This window comes from Stegostoma tigrinum, chromosome 10 (assembly GCF_030684315.1).
Source record: "Stegostoma tigrinum isolate sSteTig4 chromosome 10, sSteTig4.hap1, whole genome shotgun sequence".
In the NCBI taxonomy this organism is placed as follows: domain Eukaryota; kingdom Metazoa; phylum Chordata; class Chondrichthyes; order Orectolobiformes; family Stegostomatidae; genus Stegostoma; species Stegostoma tigrinum.
In genome coordinates this window covers 72,684,346-72,709,320 of record NC_081363.1, presented here as the reverse complement: position 1 = coordinate 72,709,320, position 24,975 = coordinate 72,684,346, and the positions used below count along the sequence as shown (strand labels likewise).

The window sequence follows — 24,975 nt, the reverse complement described above, 5'->3', positions numbered from 1 at the left end:
TCTGGTCTGTGCTTACGCAGGGCCTCTTCTGATTTGCAAAGTGCTGACATCCTCTCCAGGGTATGAGCAGGAATTTAGCCAACTTTAAAAAAGTTTCCCTGGTTAGCAATGCAGACCCATTTAAAGTAAAGGATAAACTAAATGCACTGCACTTCCATGAATGGCACGAAACAAAGCCAAACCAATCATTAGAAAGCAATAACGCGGTGTAGAGCTGGATGAACACAGCAGGCCAAGCAGCATCAGAGGAGCAGGAAAGCTGACATTTCGGGCCTAGACCTTCAGTATTTTCTGAAGAGGGTTCCAGACCTGAAACGTCAGCTTTCCTGCTCCTCTGATGCTGCTTGGCCTGCGTTATCTCAGATTCTCCATCATCTGCAGATCCTACTATCTCTGAAACATTAGAATGCAACGAATGGTTGAGGGAAATCAAAGCCCAAGCTCAATATTGGTGATAATGGCAAAATAGTCAGTATTCGACCTCATTACTTCACTGAAATTCACAAAAGTCTGCACATGTACAGAATAACATGGAAATGCAGAAATGGTCTGTTAATCTAATCTTGTCCAGAGGTGCATTGTATTGAAGCAAGCCAAGCTACAATCTACAGGTAATCTATAAACTGAAAACTTGCATTCTTATGGCCTTCAGTCATAGAACATAGAATAATACAGCGCAGAACAGGCCCTTCGGCCCTCGATGCGCCGACCTGTGAACTAATCTAAGCCCCTCCCCCACACTAACCCATCATTATCCATATGTTTATCCAAGGACTGTTTAAATACCCATAATTTGGTTGAGTTAACTACATTGGCAGGCAGGGTTTTCCACACCCTTACTACTCCCTGAGTAAAGAACATGCCTGTGACATCTGTCTTCAATCTATCACCCCTCAATTTGTAGCTATGCCCCCTTGTACAAGCTGAAGTCATCATCCTCGGAAAAAGACTCTCACTGTCCACCCTATCTAATCCTCTGATCATCTTGTATGTCTCTATTAAATCCCCTCTTAGCCTCCTTCTCTCCAATGAGAACAGAACCAAGTCACTCAGCCTTTCTTCATAGGGCCTGCGCTCCAGACCAGGCAACATCCTGGTAAATCTCCTCTGCACCTTTTCCAATGCTTCCACATCCTTCCTATAACGTGGCGACCAGAACTGCAAGCAATATTCCAAATGAGGCCGCACTAGCATTTTGCACAGTTGCAGCATGACACCATTTCTCCAGAACTCAATCCCTCTACCAATAAAACCTAAAACACCGTAAGCCTTCTTAACAGCACTATCAACCTGGGTGGCAACTTTCAGGGATCTATGTACATGGACACCAAGATCCCTCTACACATCTGCACTACCAAGAATCTTTCCATTTACCCGGTATTCTGCCTTCCTATTATTCCTCCCAAAGTGAATCACCTCACATTTATCTGTATTAAACTCCATTTGCCACCTTTCAGCCCAATTCTGCAGTTTATCCAAGTCTCCCTGCAACCTGCAACATTTTTCCACACAGTCCACCACTCCACCAACTTTAGTGTCATCTGCAAACTTACTAACCCATCCATCAATGCCTGCATCCAAGTCATTTATAAAAATGACAAAAAGCAGTGGTCCCAAAACAGATCCTTGAGGCACACCACTCGTGACCGGACTCCAGGCTGAATATTTTCCATCAACCACCACTCGTTGCCTTCTTACAGAAAGCCAGTTTCTAATCCAAACTACTAAATCTCCCTCAATCCCGTGCCTCTGTATTTTCTCCAATAGCCTACCACGTGGAACCTTATCAAAGGCTTTACTGAAGTCCACGTACACCACATCAACTGCCCTACCCTCATCCACATGCTTGGTCACCTTCTCGAAACACTCAATGAGGTTTGTGAGGCACGACCTGCCCTTGACGAATCCATGCTATCTCCAATAATCATCTCCTTTCAAGCAGCATTCAAGTTCTATATCAGCGAGTGCCTGCATATTGAATAGCATGCTAGTCCTCAGCATTCCAGTGACAACAATGACAAGGAGACATTGATTAAAAGAATAACCTATATCCTACAGCAGGGAAAAAAAATCCTCAGCAAAGGTTGGTATGTTCAGCAACAGTTTGCTGAGTAATTTAGTAGAAAAATGTTCAAAAGGTAATGTGAGTCTGCACCTGTGTGCATATATTGGGGTACATGAACAGAGGATAAGGGTTTTAAAAGTTTTGAATGGAAGATTTAATATAAGCCAAATGGGAACATTAATACATTTGCCAAAATTTTGCATTATAGAAAGTGATTAAATAGTGCAACCGAACTACTACGTCCAAGATCCTCAGAGCCTGTTCCTCAGTGAAATACAATTAACATCTAGGACTCATTTCAGGGATTTGTTTTGCATTCTAAACAAAATTAGTTCACGACATCATCAAATCCAATATATGTAGATTTTAACATGATCTGGCAAATGTTGTCACTGTAGAAATTACAGGTTTTTTTTTGTTTTGAAGATTCTGTCTGACAATCACTGTTGTATCATCTCATTGCTGGGGTAACATGTATTGGATTTTTCTGTAACACAAAAGTGAAAGGAAAACAGGTGAAAAATTCACTGCATGTTATTTCCATTATCAGAATGTAAGAACTAAAAATGTCCTTTCTCAAACAGTGCAACTAAAAGTTAAGCCTGTTATTCAATTAACTGGAGTTGATTGTGTGAAAGATTTTCTATTCCCAATAATGATTTAACAGTCTGTGAATGGTTTCCTAGAATCTTGTGTGGCAGCAATAGATTACATAACAACTCTGCATGTTGTTCATAAACTTGCTGATTGTTGTTCACTAAATGTGACATTTCAAAGCCTGTCAAAATGATCTTCAAACGAGCTGTGTACCAAAATAAAGCTGAAAGGAAAGACAGATTCCTGAAGCCTTTTCTCTCCTCACTCATCAAGACAAATGCAAGAATGCCAAACTTAAGATGATCAGAACAATTTATATGACAGAAGAGGGTGCTGATTGATTGGCAACACAGCATGGCTGTGCACAAATTGGCTATTCTGCTTGGAGCAGTGAGATGAAATACATCTAGTCAGTCAAATTAAAATTAACTAGGCGAAGCCATCCAGAAAACTTGTCAGTGAACATAAGAAATGTAAATGTTACAATACAGATTGCAATGTTACAAATTAACCTATATTTTCACAAGGGTAGGGGTCGGTTAGCATTCTGTAAACAGACTCGGAAGCTTAAATGGCATGGTGTATGGTTCAGAATAAATGACAGCGGTACAGCTTTAATTTCTGTTCTAGCGGAGGGAGACTTGGGAGTTGCTGGAGGGTGGAAGGCAATGGCGAAACACCCCTGACAAAAACTGCCAAGAAAATGGCTGAGGTTGAGCCGAGGAGATGCCTTTGTGCAGAGACATTCCCTTCTTTTGCCATTCACCATGAATGACCAGAATGGCAGGTAGGGCAATACCTGCAAACATCATGCATATCTGCTGTGAAAACTGCTCCATTTAACCCTCCTCAAAACATGAATTCAGTAGGGATAACAAGGTGTAGAGCTGGATGAACACAACAGGCCAAACAGCATCAGAGGAGCAGGAAAGCTGACATTTCGGGTCTGGACCCTTCATCAGAAGACCCAAAACGTCAGCTTTCCTGCTCCTCCAATGCTGCTCGGCCTGCTGTGTTCATCCAGCTCTACACCTTGTTATCTCAGATTCTCCAGCATCAGAAGTTCCTACTATCTCTCTCATTCAGCGGGGGTTGGGTGATCATTGAAAAGGGTGATGAACAATTACAACAGGAATGCAATTATACAAATACAATTAACAACTTGTTTCTCTACATATAACTCGAAAGCACTTTGTGGGCCATAAAAGACGGAGATGTCCAGTGAATTTGGACGGTGTTATATGAATACATGCCTCAATTTTTTTTTGAAAACACGTTTGGTTAAAACCCCTGCAGATTACTTAACAAAGATGCGTCAGAAATCCTCAGGGGTTTATGTCCTGAAATGAAATATTAATGATTGGGGCACCATGTGCAACGAAAAAAAAATCATCTAAACTGTCACCTCATGTAAGTTATGTATAAAGCAAAGTAAGATCACAAAGAGATTAGCAGTCTTGCTGAGGATCACAGAACTTAGGTACAGGAATAGGCTATTTGGTCCTGAGAGCTCGTGCCATCATTTGCTAACCATGGCTGATTTGATTGTGCACCCAACTCCATTTCCTGTCTGTCCTCCATAACCCTTGACTCTCATCTGTCAAAAATCCAACAAACGTGGCCTTGATTAATGCAATGACACAATATCCACTAATTTCTGGAGATAATTCCACATTGTATGACCATCTGAGAGGAAACAAAATCTCCAAATACCTGTGTTAGAACAGGTTTTACTGTTAAACCGTCTTTATTAGTTACTGATTTCCTTACAAGGGGAAAACATTCTCCTAGTATCCAATTACCAAGCGTCTCCTCAGGTTCTTAAACAAAAGCAAAATACTCCAGTTGCTGGAAATTTCAAATATTCACAGTAAATTCTGGAAATTGTATTGCCCGTAACTGGCTTTGCACATACGTCATTCAACTGGAAACAGGGGTGATTTACTGGTAAAAATCTACCAAGCTAATTTGGTGACGGACAAACAAAAATGTTCAAGATAACAAAGTGTGGAGCTGGATGAACACAGCAGGCCAAGCAGCATCTCAGGAGCACAAAAGCTGATGTATCGGGCCTTGACCCTTCAGTTGTTTTTAACAGCACTGCTGGATGCAAAGTAAAAATGAAAATGCTGAAAAAGAAAACCTTACCAGGTCTGTCAGCACCTCTTTTAACCACTTGTACCTATCAATTAAATCAAATCTACAGGTTCCTGACTAGGATAATGATAGGCTCCAGAATCAAGCATATATTAGTAATTTCTTATGTGAATAAAATAAGGGCTTGTGATGGAACACTCTCCACTTGCCTGCATGGGTGCATTCCCAACAACATTCAAAGCTTAATTCCAGACCAAAACATCCCAATTAACATCTTCACCATTCACATTTCGCTCCCCCACCCCCCAATCCCCAACGCTGAAGCATGGTGGTAGTAGCAGCGCTTACCATCTCGAAGATGCACTGTAATAAGTCACGAAGGCTCTCTTGACGGCATGTTTCAAACCCACAACCTCCAGCACTTCGAAGGCAACATGGGAACATCACTGCTTGCAACTTCCCAAACTACTTGCTCACCACTATAACCTTGAACTCTGCTGGGCTTCCTTCACTAACTGGGTCAAAACCCTAGAACTCACTTCCTAACAGTACTGTGTGTTAACTACATCAAGGACTATAATGGTTCAGGAAGGCAGCTCAAGAGTAGTAATGGCGGGGAAATAAATACTAACTTAGCCAGTGACACCCGGATGCCATGAATATATTTAAAAAAAAGACACATGTAAGTATATCTTCCAGGTTCTTGAACCTGTTGAACCATTCAATTCAGTTATGGTTGATACACATGACTCCAGCTACTTTGGTTCCGTAGTGATACTTTACTGTCACTTAATCGCTTAGGTCTTTTGGTAGAATGTATTATTTGCCATTAATCAAAGATACAAAAATTCTCTTCAGTTTTAAAGAATCCCAACTTACAGTAAGAATATTGGAAAGGTAAAATTTTTAGCATATGTTTCCCTGTATCATATTGAAGTATTGGACTGTTCTACAAATGTACTTTAACAAAATACAAGTGACAAACCAATTGGCAAATACTTAATTGGACAGAATTATGCAGGAAGCAACTTTGTTCGATCGTTTGTTCATCAATAACTGTTGAGTTGCTAACTTGACCGTACCATCTTAATTGCCCTAGTTTCAAACTGTGATACTACATTTAAAAAGTGCATAGTTCAACATATGCACTCCTGGCAGTAAAGTGTATCCATTACAACTGTGCCAAAGCTACCACTCTGCATCGCTTCAGCGAGGAGCATAGACAGCCAAAATAGGCAAAGTTCACATTCATTGGAACAATAGCTATCCATGATAACTGATACATTTATGCGAATTGGATTTTCTTTGACAACCAGCTGGAAACTGAAGCTTAAATTTCACGCTGTGAGAGTCATATGGCACCAAAACAGACCCTTCGGTCTAACGAGTCCATGCTGATCATCATCCCAAACTAACCTAGTCCCAGCCCTGCCTGCTCCTGGCCCTCATCCTTCCAAATCTTTCCTATTCAAGAACTTATCCAAATGTCTTTTAAGCATTGTACTTGTACCCACATCCACTTTCTCAGGAAGTTCATTCCATGCGCAAACCATGCTCTGTGTAAAAAAAATTTGCCCCTTATATCTTTTAATGTCTCTCCTCTCATCTTAAAAACGTGCCTCCCTAGTCTCAGAATCCCCCGTCTTAGGGAAAAGGCAACTACCATTAGCTATATCTGTAGCCATTATTTTATAAGTGTCCAGAATGTCACTTCTCAACTTCCTACGCACCAGCTTATCCAGCCGCTCAACATCTAAGACATTAAAAAGGGATGATGTTAAGATATTCGTTGATTTTTTAAAAATTGTAAATTTCAATGGTATAGCAAAAAGTTCATTCATGCGAAGCACGAGTCCAAGGTTTGATCTGTCGGCAAGACTGAACTGATTGCTCTTTGTAACGGTTGGAGTCTTGTGGCTGAGTTAATAGAACTCTTTGGTTCTGAGCCAGATGCACCAGCTACTAGTCCTACCTCAAGAAATGTTGGCCACAGAAGCAGCATTTCTGTCCGGGTTCAAATAGGTTGATGATCAGCCTGCTAAGCCTTGCAGTACTCTTCATCGAGCTAACCAGAGACAGATAAGAACAATTGATGGGTTTTGTCTTGAAGGTCAACGTTCAAACATTGACTTTAAAATAATCACTGAGCCAAATGAGCATCACAGCACAGCGCATAATTACACTGGCCACTCGCTATGCCACACCGAGTTCATCACAATATCTTACTTATCTTTTCCATTAAATGATCACATGAATTTGTCACTGGACAACTGGGAAGCACAATGATCTAAGTTATGTCATTCATTCAAGCAAATTTCCTTGCCAATGTGGAGCAAAATTAAAAATTTTGAGATATAAAGTTGGCAGCTGCAGACAGACTTTATATTAATGCCCCCTAAATAATGGCTGGATCTTGCTGGAACATGGCATCTCTCCTTGCTTGCCTTAAGTAGTCACTTTTTCCATCCTTTAGCTTGAAAGCTTCTTGCACCATTGCTTGCTGGGAAAGTGAACTGATTAACAGTGCCTCGAGGGCACAAGGTCAACTGGGACTAAGACATTATCTCAAATAACTAGGGGGATTTACAGACTGGAGAAAGACAAATGAAAAATTGTGAAGAAAACAACATGAATTCAATATAAAGTCATGTACAGAAAGAGAAATGAAGAGAACGAAAAGGAGATTTGATGGGGGGGTGGTGGAGGTGCCAGGAAGAAAAACTATTGGCAGGAAAATGGACAGCAATGTAAATGCTTAAAATTTGACATTTTAATAAAATCCTGGCAAATTGACTACATACAGAAACAACAATGAACAGCTCAAATCATACTTTTTGGACCATAGAGGTTGATGGTCCAGTTTGAACAAATTGGTAATATGTTAATAAGGTATGTGTGTGTTCAGTAGCAGGCTGAATTATCGCATGTGTTCTATGGTCAAATGGTTTTTAAATATACTGGCGAGATTGAGGCTGGGATGCCATTTATATAAAGGAAATGGGATCGTTTTCTGAAGATCCGCTTCTCCTTTTAAGGGGACACGGTAGACGATGGTATTGTCGTAGGAGTTATAATCCCGAGCACAGGATGAATGTTCTAGCGGCAGTGATCAAAACCACGACCTCCACACCCACAGGAGCTAGTGGAATTCAGCTAATTGATAAATCTGGCATCAAAGGCTAGCCTCAGTAATGGTGATCATGAAACCACCATCAAACCTCCTCAAAAAGCCATCTGGTTTACGAATGTCCTTTAGAGAAGGAAGCATATCTGCAGATTGTACCTGGTCTGACCTATGTGTGACTCCATCTCCACAGTAACGTGACTGAGTCTTTACTGCTCTCTGAAATGGGTTAACAAGTCACTCAGTTAGATCAAATCACTTCCTGCAGTCTATATGGTGTTAACATGCCTCTACATTTCCAGTGAGCTCAGATCCATCATGTGCTTTCAAAAGCATTAATTCCAGTAGGAAAGGTGTAAAAGAAATAAAAACGCAGTCTGGTATTACAGAATATATTCTTGCAATAGCAACGCTGAAAAGGAATGCACTTTTCAATGCAGAACAAAATCCTACGAACTACAGCCAACAGCTGGCATAACTTTAGTGCTAAACTGTTATTTTAGCTGTCATTAGTGACTTACTGCATTTTTGAGTTAATGTTGGAGCTGAAAAAGTATCACCTCAAATTCCATGAACCAGCAGACACCATAGCAATTACTGGATTTAAATCAATGGATATGCATTCCTTTTGTGTCTCCACTAAGGGAATTATGCACAGATGGCATAAACAGAAGTAAACGTACTTTGGTACAGAGATAGTAGGAACTGCCGGTGCTGGAGAATCTGAGATAACAAGGTGTAGAGCTGGATGAACACAGCAGGCCCAGCAGCAAGAAAGTTGACGTTTCGGGTCGAGACCCTGCTTCAGAAATTTCTGAAGCAGGGTCTCGACCCAAAACGTCAACTTTCCTGCTCGTCTGATGCTGCTTGGCCTGTTGTGTTCATTCGGCTTCAAACTGTTATCTCTAAACATACTTTGGTGGTGGTGGTGGTGGGGTGGTGACAGGAGAAGATAGATTTGCAATATAATGCTTCATTTCTGAATACTGGTTGATAGCAAAACAGCCAGATCTGGAATAAACATCCTCAAAATTCTGCATTTGTCAGCAAATGATCTTACTTTCTGTAGATATTAACTCAAATTCTTTGTACAAGTAACATTTTCTTTGGGTAAATTAGAGTAGCAGTTTCTAGGAATCTCAATCTCTACAGCATATTTGGGTATACATGACTAAGTAGAGCACTGTGGAGTTTGAAAACCTCTGTGCAAAATGCAATGGACCCATTGATACTACAGTGCCAGTATCCAGGAGTACAGCAAACCCAACTTTTGAATAAATTCACTACTTAACATATTATAAACACATGATGTGCAAATACATTATCTTTATTTGTAAGTTTAAAGAATGAGTTATCAGTACAAATAGATATTTGATGTATAAAATTGTTGCAGTCAATTCATCCTGACTTCCTTTCCATAAGGATAAAAGCAACTTGATAATAGATTCTCTTACCCTCAAAACATTAAAAAAAGAGATGCAACCTAGATCAAAAATTCAGGTTACGTTTCAAATATGCCAAGTAAAACATTCCATGCAGCAAAGGAATTTAGATGGCAACAAGCAAATGTTGGTGTGAACTGAACCTTTTCTTTTGCACAAAAAAACCCCTAATAGCTAGGTGACCAGTTTGATTGTCAATGTCAAATGTATTTCAGCAAGTAAACGAACACCAAACTGGAGCAGGACCCAGTCAAGCTTAGCGTTAAATAGATTATTCTCCAGGATAATCTTCAATGGCAATCCAGCCTCACTATGGCTATCCATTTTCACATTTTAAAAGAAGTAATATTGTGGTATGGTGTAGCATAGAATAAAGGAATGTCAAAATTGCTTGACATTGGATTGTTTCACTTATGTACAGCAACTGAAACTTCATAAACTTGCACCAATTTGTTCCACGTTTTATTACCGAGGTTCAAATTGGGAACGCTATCCTAGGCGTTGCTTATTTTGAATGCAGTTTTGACTAAATATGGGTGTGATCAAGCTCAAAGCTTGAAACGAAGCAAAATAATGATAAAAGGTCATGCTTCATGATTCACAAGGGCTGTGGAGAAAATTTAACATAGCTTGCGAAAACATTTTTCTTCTCCAGGGGAGAAAAAAACTGGTGATTTGGACAGGTTAATCATGTCTAACACATTATTACACAGGTGCATCACAAGCTGTGAAAGCACGTGTGTCTTCTACACGTGGTTCAAAAGTAGCCAATACATTCCATTTCCTTGTGTGCTCATCGATATCTTCAGTAAGGTGATAAAAAAAAATCAGGGGTGTCAAAGTATTTTTGTTTATTGGTGGGCTGCACAGAACAATATCATGGAAATGTGGGAGAAGGGAAGGCACAAGTATTAAATTCAAAAGCAAGATTACCATTAGATTTGTCTATTTAATATGTTTATACATATATAGCTTGTGTTTTGCTAAAATAAAAAGACACATTGTTCAGCTTTTCTTCCTGTACACACCAGGGCAGATGCAAGAATGTCAAAATTTCAAAGGGAGTAATGTTTTGAGACAATCTTGAGTTTGTTCTAATGAAAGTTGCCTCTGTCCACTCGAATGCAAGGTGAAAAGTTTCACAAGCACATTTGTTTTCAGCAATATTTCATCTTTGTACTACCAAAACAACTATTCATATTTTAAGTGCTGATCATAGCGTACATTGGTGTGCTAATTTAGAACTTAAGTCAACAGTACTAAGCGCGGATCTGTGCAAATCTCCAGTCCTGCCAAATTCAACAAAGATCATCTCATGAGAAAGTCTGAGTTGTCCTGACTTTGGATTTGCAGGGCTTTGGGAGGGTAAAGGGCACAGGTGGTCATAGGCCATAGCTTGAGCATCCCAGATACTAAAGAACAAGAGTGAGAAACTCCCTAAACCACAGCTAAATAAAGATTGAAAATGGGTAATGCAATCTTGTTGCTGCTTTTTCTTGTCTGATTTTTTTTGTTTAGAAGCTATGGCAGCTGAAACAGCATATTAGTTGCATATATTGATACTGTGATTGTCTTCTTCTCAAAAAGAAACTCAAATATGAAAACAATGGCAACACCACATATAAAGCAAAGTGATTTAAAAAAAGTCTGAAAATACTTATTTATAAAATAAATCCTTTATTATGCAGTGTAATGAGTGAACTTGCTTAATTTTGTGCAACAGTGAGTTACAATGTGGTCTTATTTCATATACATAAAATGTGTACATTAGTAGAAAATCATGGAATGCAACGTTGTGCTTAACTACGGATATCACAACAAAAGTAAATGGTGCATTTCAATTCTTTCTTTTTGGAACGTTTTGAGAAAAATACCTATTTCTATAATAAAATATGTTTTGAAGTTGCCTGAAGAAAAAAGTATTTCTTCTGTAAACTGCACTTGCCAGCTCAAGCAGACATTCCGCAATTTCTTTAGTTTAAAGCCAAATAGAGGTGAGCAGACACTGGTTTGCATACAAAAGATGCAGAGTTAGAGGTCACTTTCACCATAGAGTGCTGTGGAGAAGGACATGTAGTCCAGGGAGCCTGGAACTGCATCCGGCCCGGTGTAGGGTGCCATTCTAGCAATGCAGTATTCCGCTTGGTCTGGAGGTAACTCGCGACGCAGCTCTTCAGCTGTGATGTAATTCTGCAAGGTCGAAGAATACAAGTGTCATTAAAGAAAGCAGCTGCTTCCAGTCAAAACGTGAGCTGGAGCTTTCACATTCTCAGACAATGCTGTTGTAACACCCCTGCATTTTGAAATTTAGCACAAATTCTCGTTCACTTTCCAGTTCGCAGCAGGATTCATTACTAATTACAGTTCCTAGCTTTTTTCATTGAAAAAAAACTGTAATCAAGAGTAAATATTTTAGCTTGTACAAACAATACCAACAGTACAGACAGGTGAAAATATTCTTCTGAACACAGAGGAAAACGTTCTTTTTAAACAAGTAAGTAAAGAGGGTATGGAGTTAAATTGCAAATCAGTGGCACATTAAGGAAAATTATATTCGTCAATGTTTGTACAAAATTGGCTCATATACAACTGCATTGAAATCAATGGAGCTGAATAGCAAGTGGAGAGTAGAATAGAATCTTGATACAAAATTACTTGTTTTGTATCCTTGCCATAAGTATTTTTACTTGTTGGAATGGAGCAAATCGACTACAGGAATACAAGAATTATGAGGCCATTCAGCTTTGAGATTTCTCTGTCTTTCTCTAAGATTGTGGCTGATCTGCTTGTGACTTCAACTCCAATCCACTCTGTTCCCCCAACAACCTTGATCCTCTGTTGATCAAAAAATCTAACTAAATACTTGAGTGCAAACCTTTGCCATTCCCCTGCCCCCACCAAACCTGATGAACTCAGTCTCATTAAGCAGGTGACGAGCTAATGTGAATAGAAGTTAAATTTTTTTTAAAAAACCATGTTTACATTCAATTCAATAATTCACCTTGTCACCCGCTAGAACTTTAAACGACGCCATGACTTGGTCAGCAGTGTCCGTGTCTGTGGTTTCTCGAGACATGAAGTCCAGGAAGGCCTGGAACGTGATGACACCCATGTTGTTGGGGTCAACGATGTTCATGATGCGTCCAAATTCAGTTTCGCTCTGAAATCATCAACCACAGTAATTATACCAATGTCTCATCAGAGTCAAAAAGAAAGCCATGAGCTTTCCCATACTACTGCCCATTGTTCAGTCTAAAGGGAGCTCACTTCCACAACTATCATTTTACAGCACTGAAACTTGTCCTCAAATCAGGGATAAGTGACCGGCATAAAATTCATAAGCTGGTATAGTCAAGATAATGCAAACACAAGTCAGAATTCAATGTACCAAATCTCCTGTTGGAAGTGTTAGCTCATCTGCCATTCAGAGGCGTGGTTCAAATCAAGTGTAGTTCACGTTGGTTGACATCTAGGAGCACTTATGAGGGAGTACTACATTCCTGCCCCCATCACCTTTGGTAGATGTAGAACCAAGGACCTGTCTGACGTGTAGATGGACATAAAAGATCCGGTGACATGTATTTTCCCCTCCTATAGTTAGCCAGAGATTTTTCCTGTTTCTTTAGCCTCAAGTACACAAGCAGAATAGATTGAGTGGCCATTTGAACTCCTGTCTCCCAATTTTGCCCGCACTTCACAAATTGAGAATTAATTGCCTGCTATTTCTTTTTGGAATATGTTGACGGTATGATGCATACGAATAGGATTCAAGCTTACATATTTCTACCCATTGCGTACAACAGAACCTAGATCCCCACTCACACAGAAAACCTTCCCCATTTACATGTACAGTTCTGGATTTTTAAGGGAAATGCAATAGAAAAAGAGAAGCTAGGTGGACAGGATGAAGATTTTGGGGCAGAAGTCCAGAGCACAAGGTGCAGTTAACTAAGAGCACAGCTGGCACAGGGCCGTCAAAGGGAAGGATTTATTAAAGGACGAAGGAAGGATCATAGAATAGAATCCCTGGAGGTTTGGAATCAGGCCATTCAGTCCATCAAGTCTACACCGACCCTCTGGAGAGTGACCCATCCTCCTACCCCATCCCCGTAATCCAGTGTTTCCCTTGGCTAATCCATCTGTCCTGCACACCTCTGGACACTATAGGTAATTTAGCATGGCCAATCCACCTAACCTGCACATCTTTGGGCTGTGGGAGGAAACTGGCAGAAACCCATGCAGACACAGGTAGAACGTGCAAACTTCACACAGACAGCTGCCTGAGGATGGAATTGAACCCAGATCCCTGGTGCTGCGAGGTGGCAGTGTTAACCACTGAGCCAATGTGCTGCCCAATTTATAAGAGGCTGAAATTCAAAGCATTCAGTAAGGAACACAGAGCAGCATACTAGCGGAAGGTCATCCAACTTAACTATGATGTCAACCAACAGACCACTTTCATGAGGAAATTCCAACAATTTTCCCTTTAATTTCACACTCCTGGACCCCCCTCTGGAACACAGGCAATTACTGTGATATACGCCACAGCACCACATGTCAGCATGGTATGTCACCCCTGGGGAGAGGTAAGTGTAGCCAAGTCAGACTGTGTGCTGACCTGGACAGGAGCCCAAATGGATTCACGTCCTGAGCACAGAGGCTGGATTGTATAGCCCCAGGGGGTTATTCAGTTGCTATCAGCAGAGGAAGGAGATCAAAGCACAATCGGTAATGGATTGACTCTGAGCGGCCTCGATATTTTTGTGTGTTCTGATCAGATGGGCCTCAAATCGAAATCATGATGGCTGCAGAAAGCTGGTTGCCTGCATTTCTACCATCTGTGTCTGTTTGGTACCCATTTGCCTAAATTTGGCTAGTTACATCTCAGCATGATTTTGGAAGGCAAGACAGAATGTGGCAAAATACTGACATACCTTACCTGTTGGGTGAAAGCACAAGGTTATCAACCAGAAGGTCTTCAGGTGGTTCTGGGAGATCTCCTGACAATTTATCATCATTGGACAGGGAATGAAATGCCAACTCCAAAACGTGTGTCAAATAAAAATAAAAATGGGAGGGGAAACTCTGCGGATTTCTTGAGAATAAGCTTTCTTTTAAAAAGCATAAAATCCCATTCTGTGATATGAAAGGTCAATTCGCCATCAAGCTACACCATACCCCCCTCTCTGTCCATGTTATCTTACCAGTCAATTTAGTCAATAAGCCAATGTCATATACAGTCATGAATTCCCCTCCCCAATTAATTGGTGTTCTCTAATCAAAATACTGGCAACCAACTGTCCACTCCCATTTCCAGAACTTCTCTTTCCCAGCCTAAAACAGGAGCGATGAGGTCTAGAGCTTTCACTGAGCTCTGTGTATACATTATCCTTTCCTACCAATAATAAATTTCACTGTAACAGGATGCTTTTCATATCATTAGTCTTTTGTGAAAGCATTTCTCTCAGTACAAATATGGTGATGAGTAATCCTGTCCCCTATTCTGCTCTTCCCTACGTCATCAATAAACATTGCGAGCTGTAATATTACAAGTTACTGGAAGACCATCAATGCTGAATGGGAGTTTAGCTTCAATCAGGGAGCCATCAAATTTCCCTATCATTTAAACAGCGTGGCATTCCTTTTGACAGCTGGTCATAAGCTTAACTAGCATTTAATTTGCAAGATTCTTGGGAATATCAGGAGCACTGCAAATCATATGAACAGGACATTTAAACCCATCCCACATGGCTGTTGGATAAGGCACTGTGACTGGAGTCTCCGTCGCAAAACTATCCCCAATTTACGTAAATCATTTTGATATCATTCAATTTGTAAGACAGAGATGTAGTGGCTGATGATTGACTAAATTCACTGCTGAAGAGAATCCCAACAGAATGGGAGAATATATGGCTTAGTCAGTTGGTACACAGCCCTTTCAACTCTGGAATCAAAATTTAAAATCATATCCAGCCTCATGAATCTAAAAATTTCTGATGACCTAAACACAGGTTTTACATTTGTTCCCAGTTTAATATTCCTAATAGCACAGTAAGCAGTACTTCAGCCCTTTGTACCTGTACTGATTAAGATCTATCCAATTAGTCCTAAACCCCCGGGTCTGTCTTTAATCCTCGTTATTTATTACTTTCAAATGTTTATCTAATTGCCTTTTGAAAGATACAATCAACTCTGCTCCAAGGGCCCCACAGGCTTTAAAGTACAGGTCACCAAAACCCAGAATTTATTTTAATGCAAACTTCCTGCCAATTACCTTAAATTGCAGAAGTTAAGTCACCAACGCTTTGAAAGAGGAACCGTGTTAACATGTATTCACGATCCTCTTCTATTTGAAAATCTGATGACTTTTTATACGGTTACATTTATTTCACTTTTTTTTTCAAATCTCCAGTTAGTGAGGTGCTGAACATTTTTTCAAACTTAAAAACATACAAACTGCACTGAACATTTAAAATTGACCGACTGTACAATTTTGTGCCGATTGCTTCATCCAAGAGCTGCAGTGTCCCCAGTTGCTCTGTGTTTACACAACTGGACAAAAACAAGATGGATCATTTAACCATTTGGCCAACTCCATCATTCAGTTAGATTAAAGCCAATGTCCACCTGGGCATCACTTTTGCGCCTTTGGTCCATATTTCACAATAGTCTTATTCAATGTGATTCTGTTACAATCTTGACAGTTCCCATTTTCTAAGATCCCATAATTCTTTGGGTGAAAAGAGCTCTAAGTGTGTATTATACGGCCTCAGGTAGTGTTGTCGAACTGACTTAGGTAAATAATTCTTTGAAGTTGCATCACATACAGACAGGGTGGTTAAGAAGGCGTTTAGCATGTTTGCCTTCATTGCTCAGAGCGTTTGAGTATCAGAGTTGCAATGTTATGGTGAGGTCGTACAGGGTGTTGGTGAGGCCTCTTCTGGAGTATTGTGTCCAGTGAGAAGAGAAAGATTTTAAAAAGACAAGGGGGCATTTTTTTTTTAAAGAAAACACAGAGAGTGCTTTAAGTGTGGAATAAGCCACCAAGAGGAAGCGTTGGATGTGGGTACAGTTACAATGTTTAAAAGACATTTGGATAAATACATGAATAAGAAATGTTTGGAGGGACATGGGCCAAGTGCAGGCAGGTTGGACTAGTTTAGTTTGGGATGATGATCTGGTTGGACTGAAGGGTCTGTTTCCATGCTGTATGATTCTATGACTCAAGTTTTATTTTTTGCAAATTACATATGGAGTGAGCCAAGAAAAGTAATTAAAAAGCCCATTTTTCATCTTCTGTATGAAATCTTTAAAATTTCAGTGGTGCATGTCCTCAAATCATATACTTCAAGTCCACTCTAGAACTCCACACATTGCAGAAGTTCATAAGCGACCCACAGAATTGGTCTGAGCACCTCAACCAGCCATTACTTCTGCAATGGAAAGTCCAAAGATTTTTTTTTTAGGAACAGTGGTTTAGCAAAAATTCTGTGAGGCACTGCAGCTTTAATTCAAATAGTCTTAAATACAAATGAAATAGAAGAACTCAGTATTTGGGTAAAGCAAGTCACTAAACTGTACATGGTGTTGTTTTGCAACAAAGACTACTTAACATGGATCTCTCACATTCATCACCCAGCTTCAGAACCAGGCTTAAAACATTGAAAATAGTAGAAGGAACGGGAAGTCACCATACCAGATTGTAACCCATGGAGATAAGGCAAGCTTTGAAATCATCACTGTCCATCATTCCAGTCCTCTTCTACAGAGAGAGGAGGAAGGAGACACCAACAGGACAAAAAAAAGAGCAGAAGGAATCACGACAAAGAAGGAAAAATGAGACAGAAGAATGCAAGAGGCGCAAATGAGAAAACGTTCAAACGATGGATCGGAGGTGGAAGAATAAACACAGGAGAGATTAAAACAGGTATAAGCAGATGAAGCAGTTCAAATATCATGAGCAGGATTCATGAAGAAAAGCATTTGCCGAAGAGGAAGACAAATGACAACAAGAGAGCCATCACAAACAGAGACAATAGGTCAAGACAGATAAAAAGAAAGAGAAAAAAAAAAACACGTTTAGTTAATTCAATGCACCAGATTGGAGTACTTCACATTATACACTAGCAGTTAATACCTGTGCGTCATTTCCAATATCGTACCCCAAGCTGATGAGGCAGGCTTTGAACTCCTCTGCTCCGAGGGTGCCAGAATGGTCCTGGGTTAGGCAATGCCACGAGGTACGCCATGCATGGTGATGGAGACAGCAGTTGTTGGGTGAGGGAAAGGGTGGGGGAGAAAAGAAAGAGTGAAGAGGTGGATGGCATACATGCAAAGGGAAAACGGGGGAGAGGGAGGAGGTCATGCAAGTGGAAAGAGGAAAACAAAGTGCACAAAATTAGACATCAAAACTGTTCAAACCTCGTGGTACCAAATGATAAGGCGTCATTTCCAGATTACTAGAAAGCTCATCTCTGCTGGCTTGACAGGGACTAAAACTAACAATTCATCCTCAGCTACTCACAAGAGGTCAAATGGTGACAAATTTGCTGAGAGGAGTTAAAAATGTGCAGTAATCATTAACTATTGAAATCCTGAGAAAATTCAAAGGCAAGGTATTCGCCGCATTTTCTCTGGAATGTGCCATTCTACACATAGAATGAGCCTATGGTGAGGGAATAGGGTTGAGAGGTAACTTCTATCATCAGGTTTGCTTCCTGAACCGATCACCGTAGAAGCTGCTCAGGCAGAGGGGTGGTACTGGTGAGGAAAGGGCAGCAGGTGGAGGGCTGTGGGGATGCAGAAGGTGACACACTGGAAGTAGTTTAACAAATCGTATTCCTCCTTTCTTCCCTCCTGACTCACTCACGGCTGCTCAAAGTATGGCTTGGAGGCCCGTGGTCCCATTTACTTATTCAAACATTGATACATGGGAACACTAAGGCATTAATTTTCTTTTGAAAGGAAGGAAGGGCAGAAATAAAATTGATAACTTCAAAAGAAATGCAAAGGCATCTTTGATACCCCACAACATCTTGTTCCTGCAGCCCGGTACAGAGAACTGGACATTACATTAAAAATTTTGAACTCACAATTGTCAATTGATTGTCATCTATTTACCTCCTGGAAACATTTGTTAAAATTCTATCCCTGTCAGTCTCCTGTCAAACCCGTGACGAGATAGAGCAGTTTGCTCTAGTATTCAGAGGTACCGTAAAACAAACAAGATATCAATACAAATTTTACAATAGAATTTAACGAAGCTGCACATCCAAGAATGGATGCATCCTTTAATGCAGTGCGACAGTGCTCAGGGGCAAGGGTATGCAGTGACAGCAGTGCAGTGACAGAGGGGCAAGTGCAGTCAGAGTTACAAAGGGTACCATAATTAACTTCTCTAAAACCTGCATTCAATTGACATCAAAACTACATCCTTATTTTTTTCCTGTTTGTCAAAGAGCCATTCCACTTTTCCTTGTAGCTTGCAGCATTTAAACAGGCCTTTATGAGCACTTCGACAATATACAAGGAATCAAACATGCCACATAGAAACCAAATCATACTATTCCCAGTAATATATGAAGCAAATACAAATGGTTCTCAAAAGTTAAGTAGTTCTTGTGCAACACTTTTAAGAAACAACAATGAAGTGTAGAATGTATTATCCAACTTTTACAAGCAAAGCATTTGCATAACCATTATGAAATCGATTTTATTTTAGACAATAATGTACATTCCCTTATTTTCACTTCAGTTAAAACACCACTAGCATAGGTCCTCCTTGGTGTCTATCAAAGTGACATCAGTCAATAAACCTAACCTGCAGTTGCCCACAGCATTAAATTAAGACAAGGGGACTCAACGAATGCAGCACGGCAGGATGAGGGTTTTGGCTTATGGTCCATTACTCACCAGGTGTTCTGACTCTGTTGGGACACCAGGTATGTTGAAAATCGAATGGGAATTTAATACTGACTGAGCAAACGGTCCAACGCTAATGGACCACTGCAGCAAAGTTAAAACGAAAATAAAAATATTAAACTCCATGCAACTTCTGTTCCTAAGCTAACTGGAAGACTAATTCAATCCTTTGATTTAGAAAAAAAGCAACCCAAGTCAAATTTTGCTGCCGATACAGTGTGGAGCTGAAGGAACAAAGCAGGTCAGGCAGCATCAGAGAAGCAGGAAGGTTGACGTTGCGACTTGGGTCCTGACGAAACGTCAGCTTTCCTGCTCCTCTGATGCTGCCTGACCTGCTGTGTTCCTCCAGCCCCACACTGTATCGACTCAGACTTCCAGCATGTGCAGTTCTTGCTATCTCAAATTTTTCTGCTGCTGTTGGCTGTAAACTAGCACCAATCAGGCTGTTAATAACTTGGGAAGTATTATGGTTCCTGCTCAAAATCCAGGGCAGCCGACTGCACCAAATGCCTCGCGCAAAGGCCCAATATCATCAAGTACTGGTCTTTCTAGTTGAGCACCTGACCAGAGTGCACAAACTAAATTAAGCCCACAGTCTCTGTGCAGTGTTGAAGGTGAAAATGCTTCATTTGGGTCAAATTGATTTGACAAGACAGAAGAGGAGACCATAAGGTCTTTCGAGCTTGCTTTGCCATTCAAAAGGATTCTTGCCTTCCAGCTCCACTTTCCCACCCATTATTCATATCCCTCAATTGCTGAGCAAATCAAAAATGTCTATCTTCCTCAGCCTTGAGGTTCATCACTGAGGCAGAGAATTCCTAATTCTGAACCTCATGGCTTAAGCAATTTCTCCACATCACAGTCCCAAATGATCAGCCCCGTCTCCTGAGACGGCACCCCTGGTTTTTTAAATTCTCCAGGCACTTGAAGGCAATTTTGCTTCTTCACAAAGTGCACACTTTGGGACTCATCAACTTTGCCATTCCAGGTGCCATCAATCATTAAATCACACATCTTAAAATGGACAAAAGCACTTGGCAGGATCTGGTAAAGTCCAACCCTTCCGACTCCAGCTAGAAACAAATTGCTGCAGATGCTGGAATCTGTACTGAAAACGACAAATGCTGGCAGGTCAGACAGCAACCACGGAGAGAGAGCAAGCTAACGTTTCGAGTCTAGGTGACTCTTCAGCAGAGTTGACTTGAATTGCACCCCTCCCCACCCCGCCATTCTCTCCATACCTCCTCTGCACCTTTAAAACATTGCATTACCCTTAACAGGATTTTGCATGTAAATGAACCAATCTGAAAACATGGATGGATTTATTGGGGTGGTTAAAACATGATATACCACCAGAGGGAGGAAAAGATATTGCAGTTGTGTGCAAGAACACCCCTGGATGTTAAAAGAAGCCCAACCATCGGGGGTTCAAATCCCAAATGTCACAAAGTTGCAACATAACACACGCAGAAAAGTTGATTAAAAACAATTGTCAAAACTGGAAGATACTGAGCTTCACTCAAACATTTGGCTGATGCGTGGCTGTACACAGGATGAAGCTGAGTTTAATAAGCTAACTTCACACTGACTCACTCACATACTACACCCCACCCACCCCACTTTTTCGGCCCCTTCCTCCTGATGCCATGGATGCCAACAGCCTGATTGTATCTTACTGGAATTCACCATTCATGTGTGAGCTTGAACAAAGTCTTGGCAGGTCATTCAACTGGGGAACATGAAGCAAGAGGTGTGAGGAAGGGGATGAAAACAAGAGAGGAGTGGGTGAGAGGAAGACTCTGGAGCAGAGTATGGGCCTGACTCCATCCAGAGTCAACATGCTGTTTTCCACAGGCTCAACGATAATCAGGAACGATGCCTCGGCCAATGTTTCTCTGCTCCTCAGCTGACAAATGCTGGAAATGACTCCGCTGTTGACGTCAGTTAATACCACGATGACTAGGGGTCGAGTCACTGGCCGGCCCGGCTCGTGTCCGAGCCTGTCGTTTACTCACCGAGACAGCACAGAGCAGCAATGTAATAAAGGCAAAATATTGTGGAGGCTGGAAATCTGAAACAAACGCAAAAAATGCTGAAGAAACTCGGTATGTATGGCAGCGTCTGTAGCGAGATGAACAGAATTAGTGTTTCAGGTCAAATGTGACTTTTTTCCAAGAACTGAAAATGGTGGGGTTTTTTTTTAAAAATACTTTCGACAGAGTTGGAGGGGAACAGATGGTGTGGAGACCTGGTGTAAAAGGCAAAGGGCCTATTAATTGAGGTTAAAAGAGAAATAAAGATGTCGAACGAGTATAAATTAAGACGTGAAAGGGAGAAAGTGAGTCCTTTCTATTGAAAGTAAACTAAGCAAGACACACAAGTCAGAAACAAGATTTTTGGGATGGAATCATGTAAGAAAAATGGAGGACAGATATCATGCAGTCAGGCTCTGAAGTTGCAGAGTTCAATATTGAGTCCTAGGAGGTTGTTAAGTGCATAAGCAGAAAACGAGGTGTTGCTCCTCGAATTTGCATTGTACTTCAAAATTAGGAAAATTAGCAGTAGGCCCAGGGCAGAAATGCAGCATGGGAACAAGGTGGTTTATTGAAATGGAAAATAATATTCTATTAATGTCTACAAGAAGGTAGAAGACAAGGAACTGGGGAACAGTCACAGAGCTGAAGATAGTGGCATTAATGGCCAACTATTACCCTTAGTTTCAGCACAACACTGTTGAAAAAAATTGATGTTAGCAAGACTTGCGGGCTAATGGTTACTGTTTTAGAATTGTAACATGAAGAAATGGAAAGGGTTCCTATTGAATGCTCCTGGGCATGCTTTATCAGGTGGTAGAGTTTCCTACCTTGCCATCAGAAATGCTGGTGAGCAAATGGCAGCCCCACAGATAATTCAACACTCGATGACATGCTATTTGGCTAGAAGTTATTTTGGCTCAAAGGACATCCACACCAGGGAGGGAAGGGGTGGCCCTGCGGACTGGGGATTTTGAGAGATGGGCTGAGGTCACAGTGATAAGATTGAATGGCACAGGTCAGGAGAAGACAGGGGAGTTGCAGAAAAGCTACCTGGGTAATTTTACAGCCCACTACATCAGGCCAAATTTGTTGGCAGCCATCTGTCAAATTGTGCGCCATGTTTGTGGTGAGCAATGACCCACATTCCACAGTCAAAGAGTTTGCCAATGCTGCTGTCTAGACTCACACATGAAAAATGGTCATTGGAGATGCAACAAATAATGTTTATGGAAACTAGCATGGCAGGAGGACAGAATGGAGCATGTGGAAATACACCTCAGTCTACAGCACACTAAAGAAGCATGCTTTAGTTTAAAAATTTTACTAGTTACTTTTATCGGTTACTAAATAGATCTTGAGAATTGCAGTTTCCTTTGCCTCTGAGTTAGGCCTCTTGAAATTCAGGACCAGCTGGCGGCTTCATTGAAGATACAGTTAACATTTTGTAGCAGATATTCTTTGAATCGTATTCCCCATTTCCTGAAAGAAAATTCTGTAGCACAGCCAAGAAAACTGAATAAATCTCACTGCAAAACTTACACATCACCAGCAAACCAGCGAGCTTACCCTGTCGAAGTGGTTAAAGGAGGCCCTGAACTCATTCATCTGTTCCTGACTGATGCCCTTTGCATCCCTGGTCAGGACCTGGTTCTCGATTTCATTGATTGTCCTGGCAATGGTGGTGAGCAGCTGTTCCCAGCCCACTCGGATATGCTGGAGCAAAGGGAAAGGCAGTCAATTAATTAGAAGCACTTGTCTAATGCATTCTCCTCGGCTTCTCCACGAACATTTCAAGTTCCTTGTTTCTGATGGCTATTCTCACCATTGCCCCAAGCAGATCTGTAGCCCTACGGGATTAAAAGCAAACTTGAGAAAAGGGATCAAACGCTGTGCAATCTGGAACAGTTGTCACTGACGCGCTATCAGCAGCTTTCCCCAAATGCTAACACGGTGATTGAGAGAGCAAGGAATTTCCTCAGGACCGGAGGCTAACCGAAGGCTCACACAATAATGCATTTACAACAGCTGCAGAACAACCTTGCTTATTTTGGAAACTGGATGGTGAAATCTGACAGAAAGTAAACACTTCAATGATCATTTTCACATGATTGTAAATTTTGTTCCAAGAGTTAATAACACTTACAAAGTTGGTACAACTTCCCTTAACATTGGGGCAAACAATATTACTGGAGTCAAAGCAGGAGCAAGAAAAACTATTCCTCCCAAACCTGTAAAAATGGGCATAATTAGATCATTGCTACTGTACAAAACTTAGGCAAGGTGAGGAACAAGTGGATGAGAAAATGACCATAGCTCATCTTCCCAACTCTCCACTGGTCATGCATTTAAAATACACCATTCGTGAAAATATTGTAGCCAATTCTCGGGAAAATACCTGTTAAAACTCAAGCTTTTTTTTCAGAAAAAGCAGCACAATTCAGCCATGGTTTTCAAGACTGCGTAGAGTTCCCAAGATCAAAATTGTGCTGCTCATCTTTTAATGAAATGTTGGTGAATCATTTTGCAACATGCTTATGTCTGACAACTTTTACTGAAAAAAAAAGGCTGAAGGAGAAAGCAAAGATTAAAAAACAGATCCATTGAAAAAGACATAGGATATTCTGAAACAAATATGGCATAGGGCAGTATAATCACAAGCCTTTGTGCTGTGAAGGTGCTGCGTTATTGAATGGTTTCAGTTGCTTAAATTCTGCTGCTGATAGACACTTAGAGCAAACATGCTGCATTTTAATTAAATGATTATTGGCCCTCAAGTCTCGGTGTTTACAAAGCACTGCATTTTGTGATTAAGGAGTGGCTCACTGCATCCATGTTTCAGTCTGGAAGGCATCCTCACTTGGAGCTAGAGGGGTTTTGGGTTGTAATTCTAAGTCCCACAATTTATATCTTATGAACTGAATCGAGGTAGAAACATCACGAATGAGAAAGGCGAAGTGCAAGATTGAAAACAACATTTGTGGAGGTAGCAGACCAGTTGAGACAGTGAAAAATATTATGCAGCTTTAAACAATGCTGTCATCAAAGCAGCAGGAGCAGCTGCAGTAACATTGCAAGATGACTTCAACACTTGACCTTTTAAATGTAAACTACGGGCATCAGCACCAAACGGGGTATATAGACGAGTGGAAACCAGAGCAGCACTCAGTTGAGAAAAGCTGCTCACCTCCATTGTGTAGTTGGTGTGCTTGTTGTCAAAGATTAGTGCCTCTTGAATGAGCTGATGATCTCCTTCTAGCTGATCAATCTTTGGTTTGTAGTTGACAATGCTTTTCTCATATTGTCGGAGGTGGTTCAGCTGATCCTCCAGTGTGCCATGCATCTCAATGGAGATACGACCAATCTCCTGCAAAAGTGAATGGGGAAAAAGGCAATGGTCAAGGTGATGTGGTGAATATCTCTGCTGTCTTTTGTGCATACCAACTGTATAATAGGTAGAACGACACCAAACTTGAAAATGTTTAAAACAGCAAGAGTACTTTTCTCAATTGTATAATGTCTTCAATAAATGTAGGTGCGCTTGTTACAGAACCTGATTGTGATGCGTTCAACTGCAAACAGCCAGTTATATGAAGATGTAATAATTTATAGCAGAGAAAGCAATGTTTAGTTCTGAAGACGGAAACCACACCACAGATTTTTGAGTATGCCAAATAATAAATAATCTAACGCGAC

General features: G+C 40.8%; 1 protein-coding gene across 6 annotated transcripts in view; it reads right to left on the bottom strand.

The window, feature by feature from the left end:
• Positions 1-9,238: 9,238 nt before the first annotated feature.
• actn1 (actinin, alpha 1) overlaps positions 9,239-24,975 on the bottom strand; it is a 204,170-nt gene continuing 188,433 nt past the window's right edge. Inside the window, exons 17-22 of one of the 6 annotated variants that reach the window (XM_048537798.2) lie at positions 24,467-24,646; positions 22,849-22,995; positions 17,463-17,543; positions 17,022-17,087; positions 12,327-12,485; positions 9,239-11,515 (exon numbers count right to left, since the gene is read on the bottom strand). In XM_048537798.2, coding sequence (XP_048393755.1) covers positions 11,357-11,515; positions 12,327-12,485; positions 17,022-17,087; positions 17,463-17,543; positions 22,849-22,995; positions 24,467-24,646 — 792 coding nt within the window. In that variant the 3' untranslated portion in view covers positions 9,239-11,356. The remainder of the gene's footprint in view (positions 11,516-12,326; positions 12,486-17,021; positions 17,088-17,462; positions 17,544-22,848; positions 22,996-24,466; positions 24,647-24,975) is intronic. The other 5 variants (XM_048537797.2, XM_048537802.2, XM_048537801.2 and 2 more) reach the window with 5 other exon arrangements.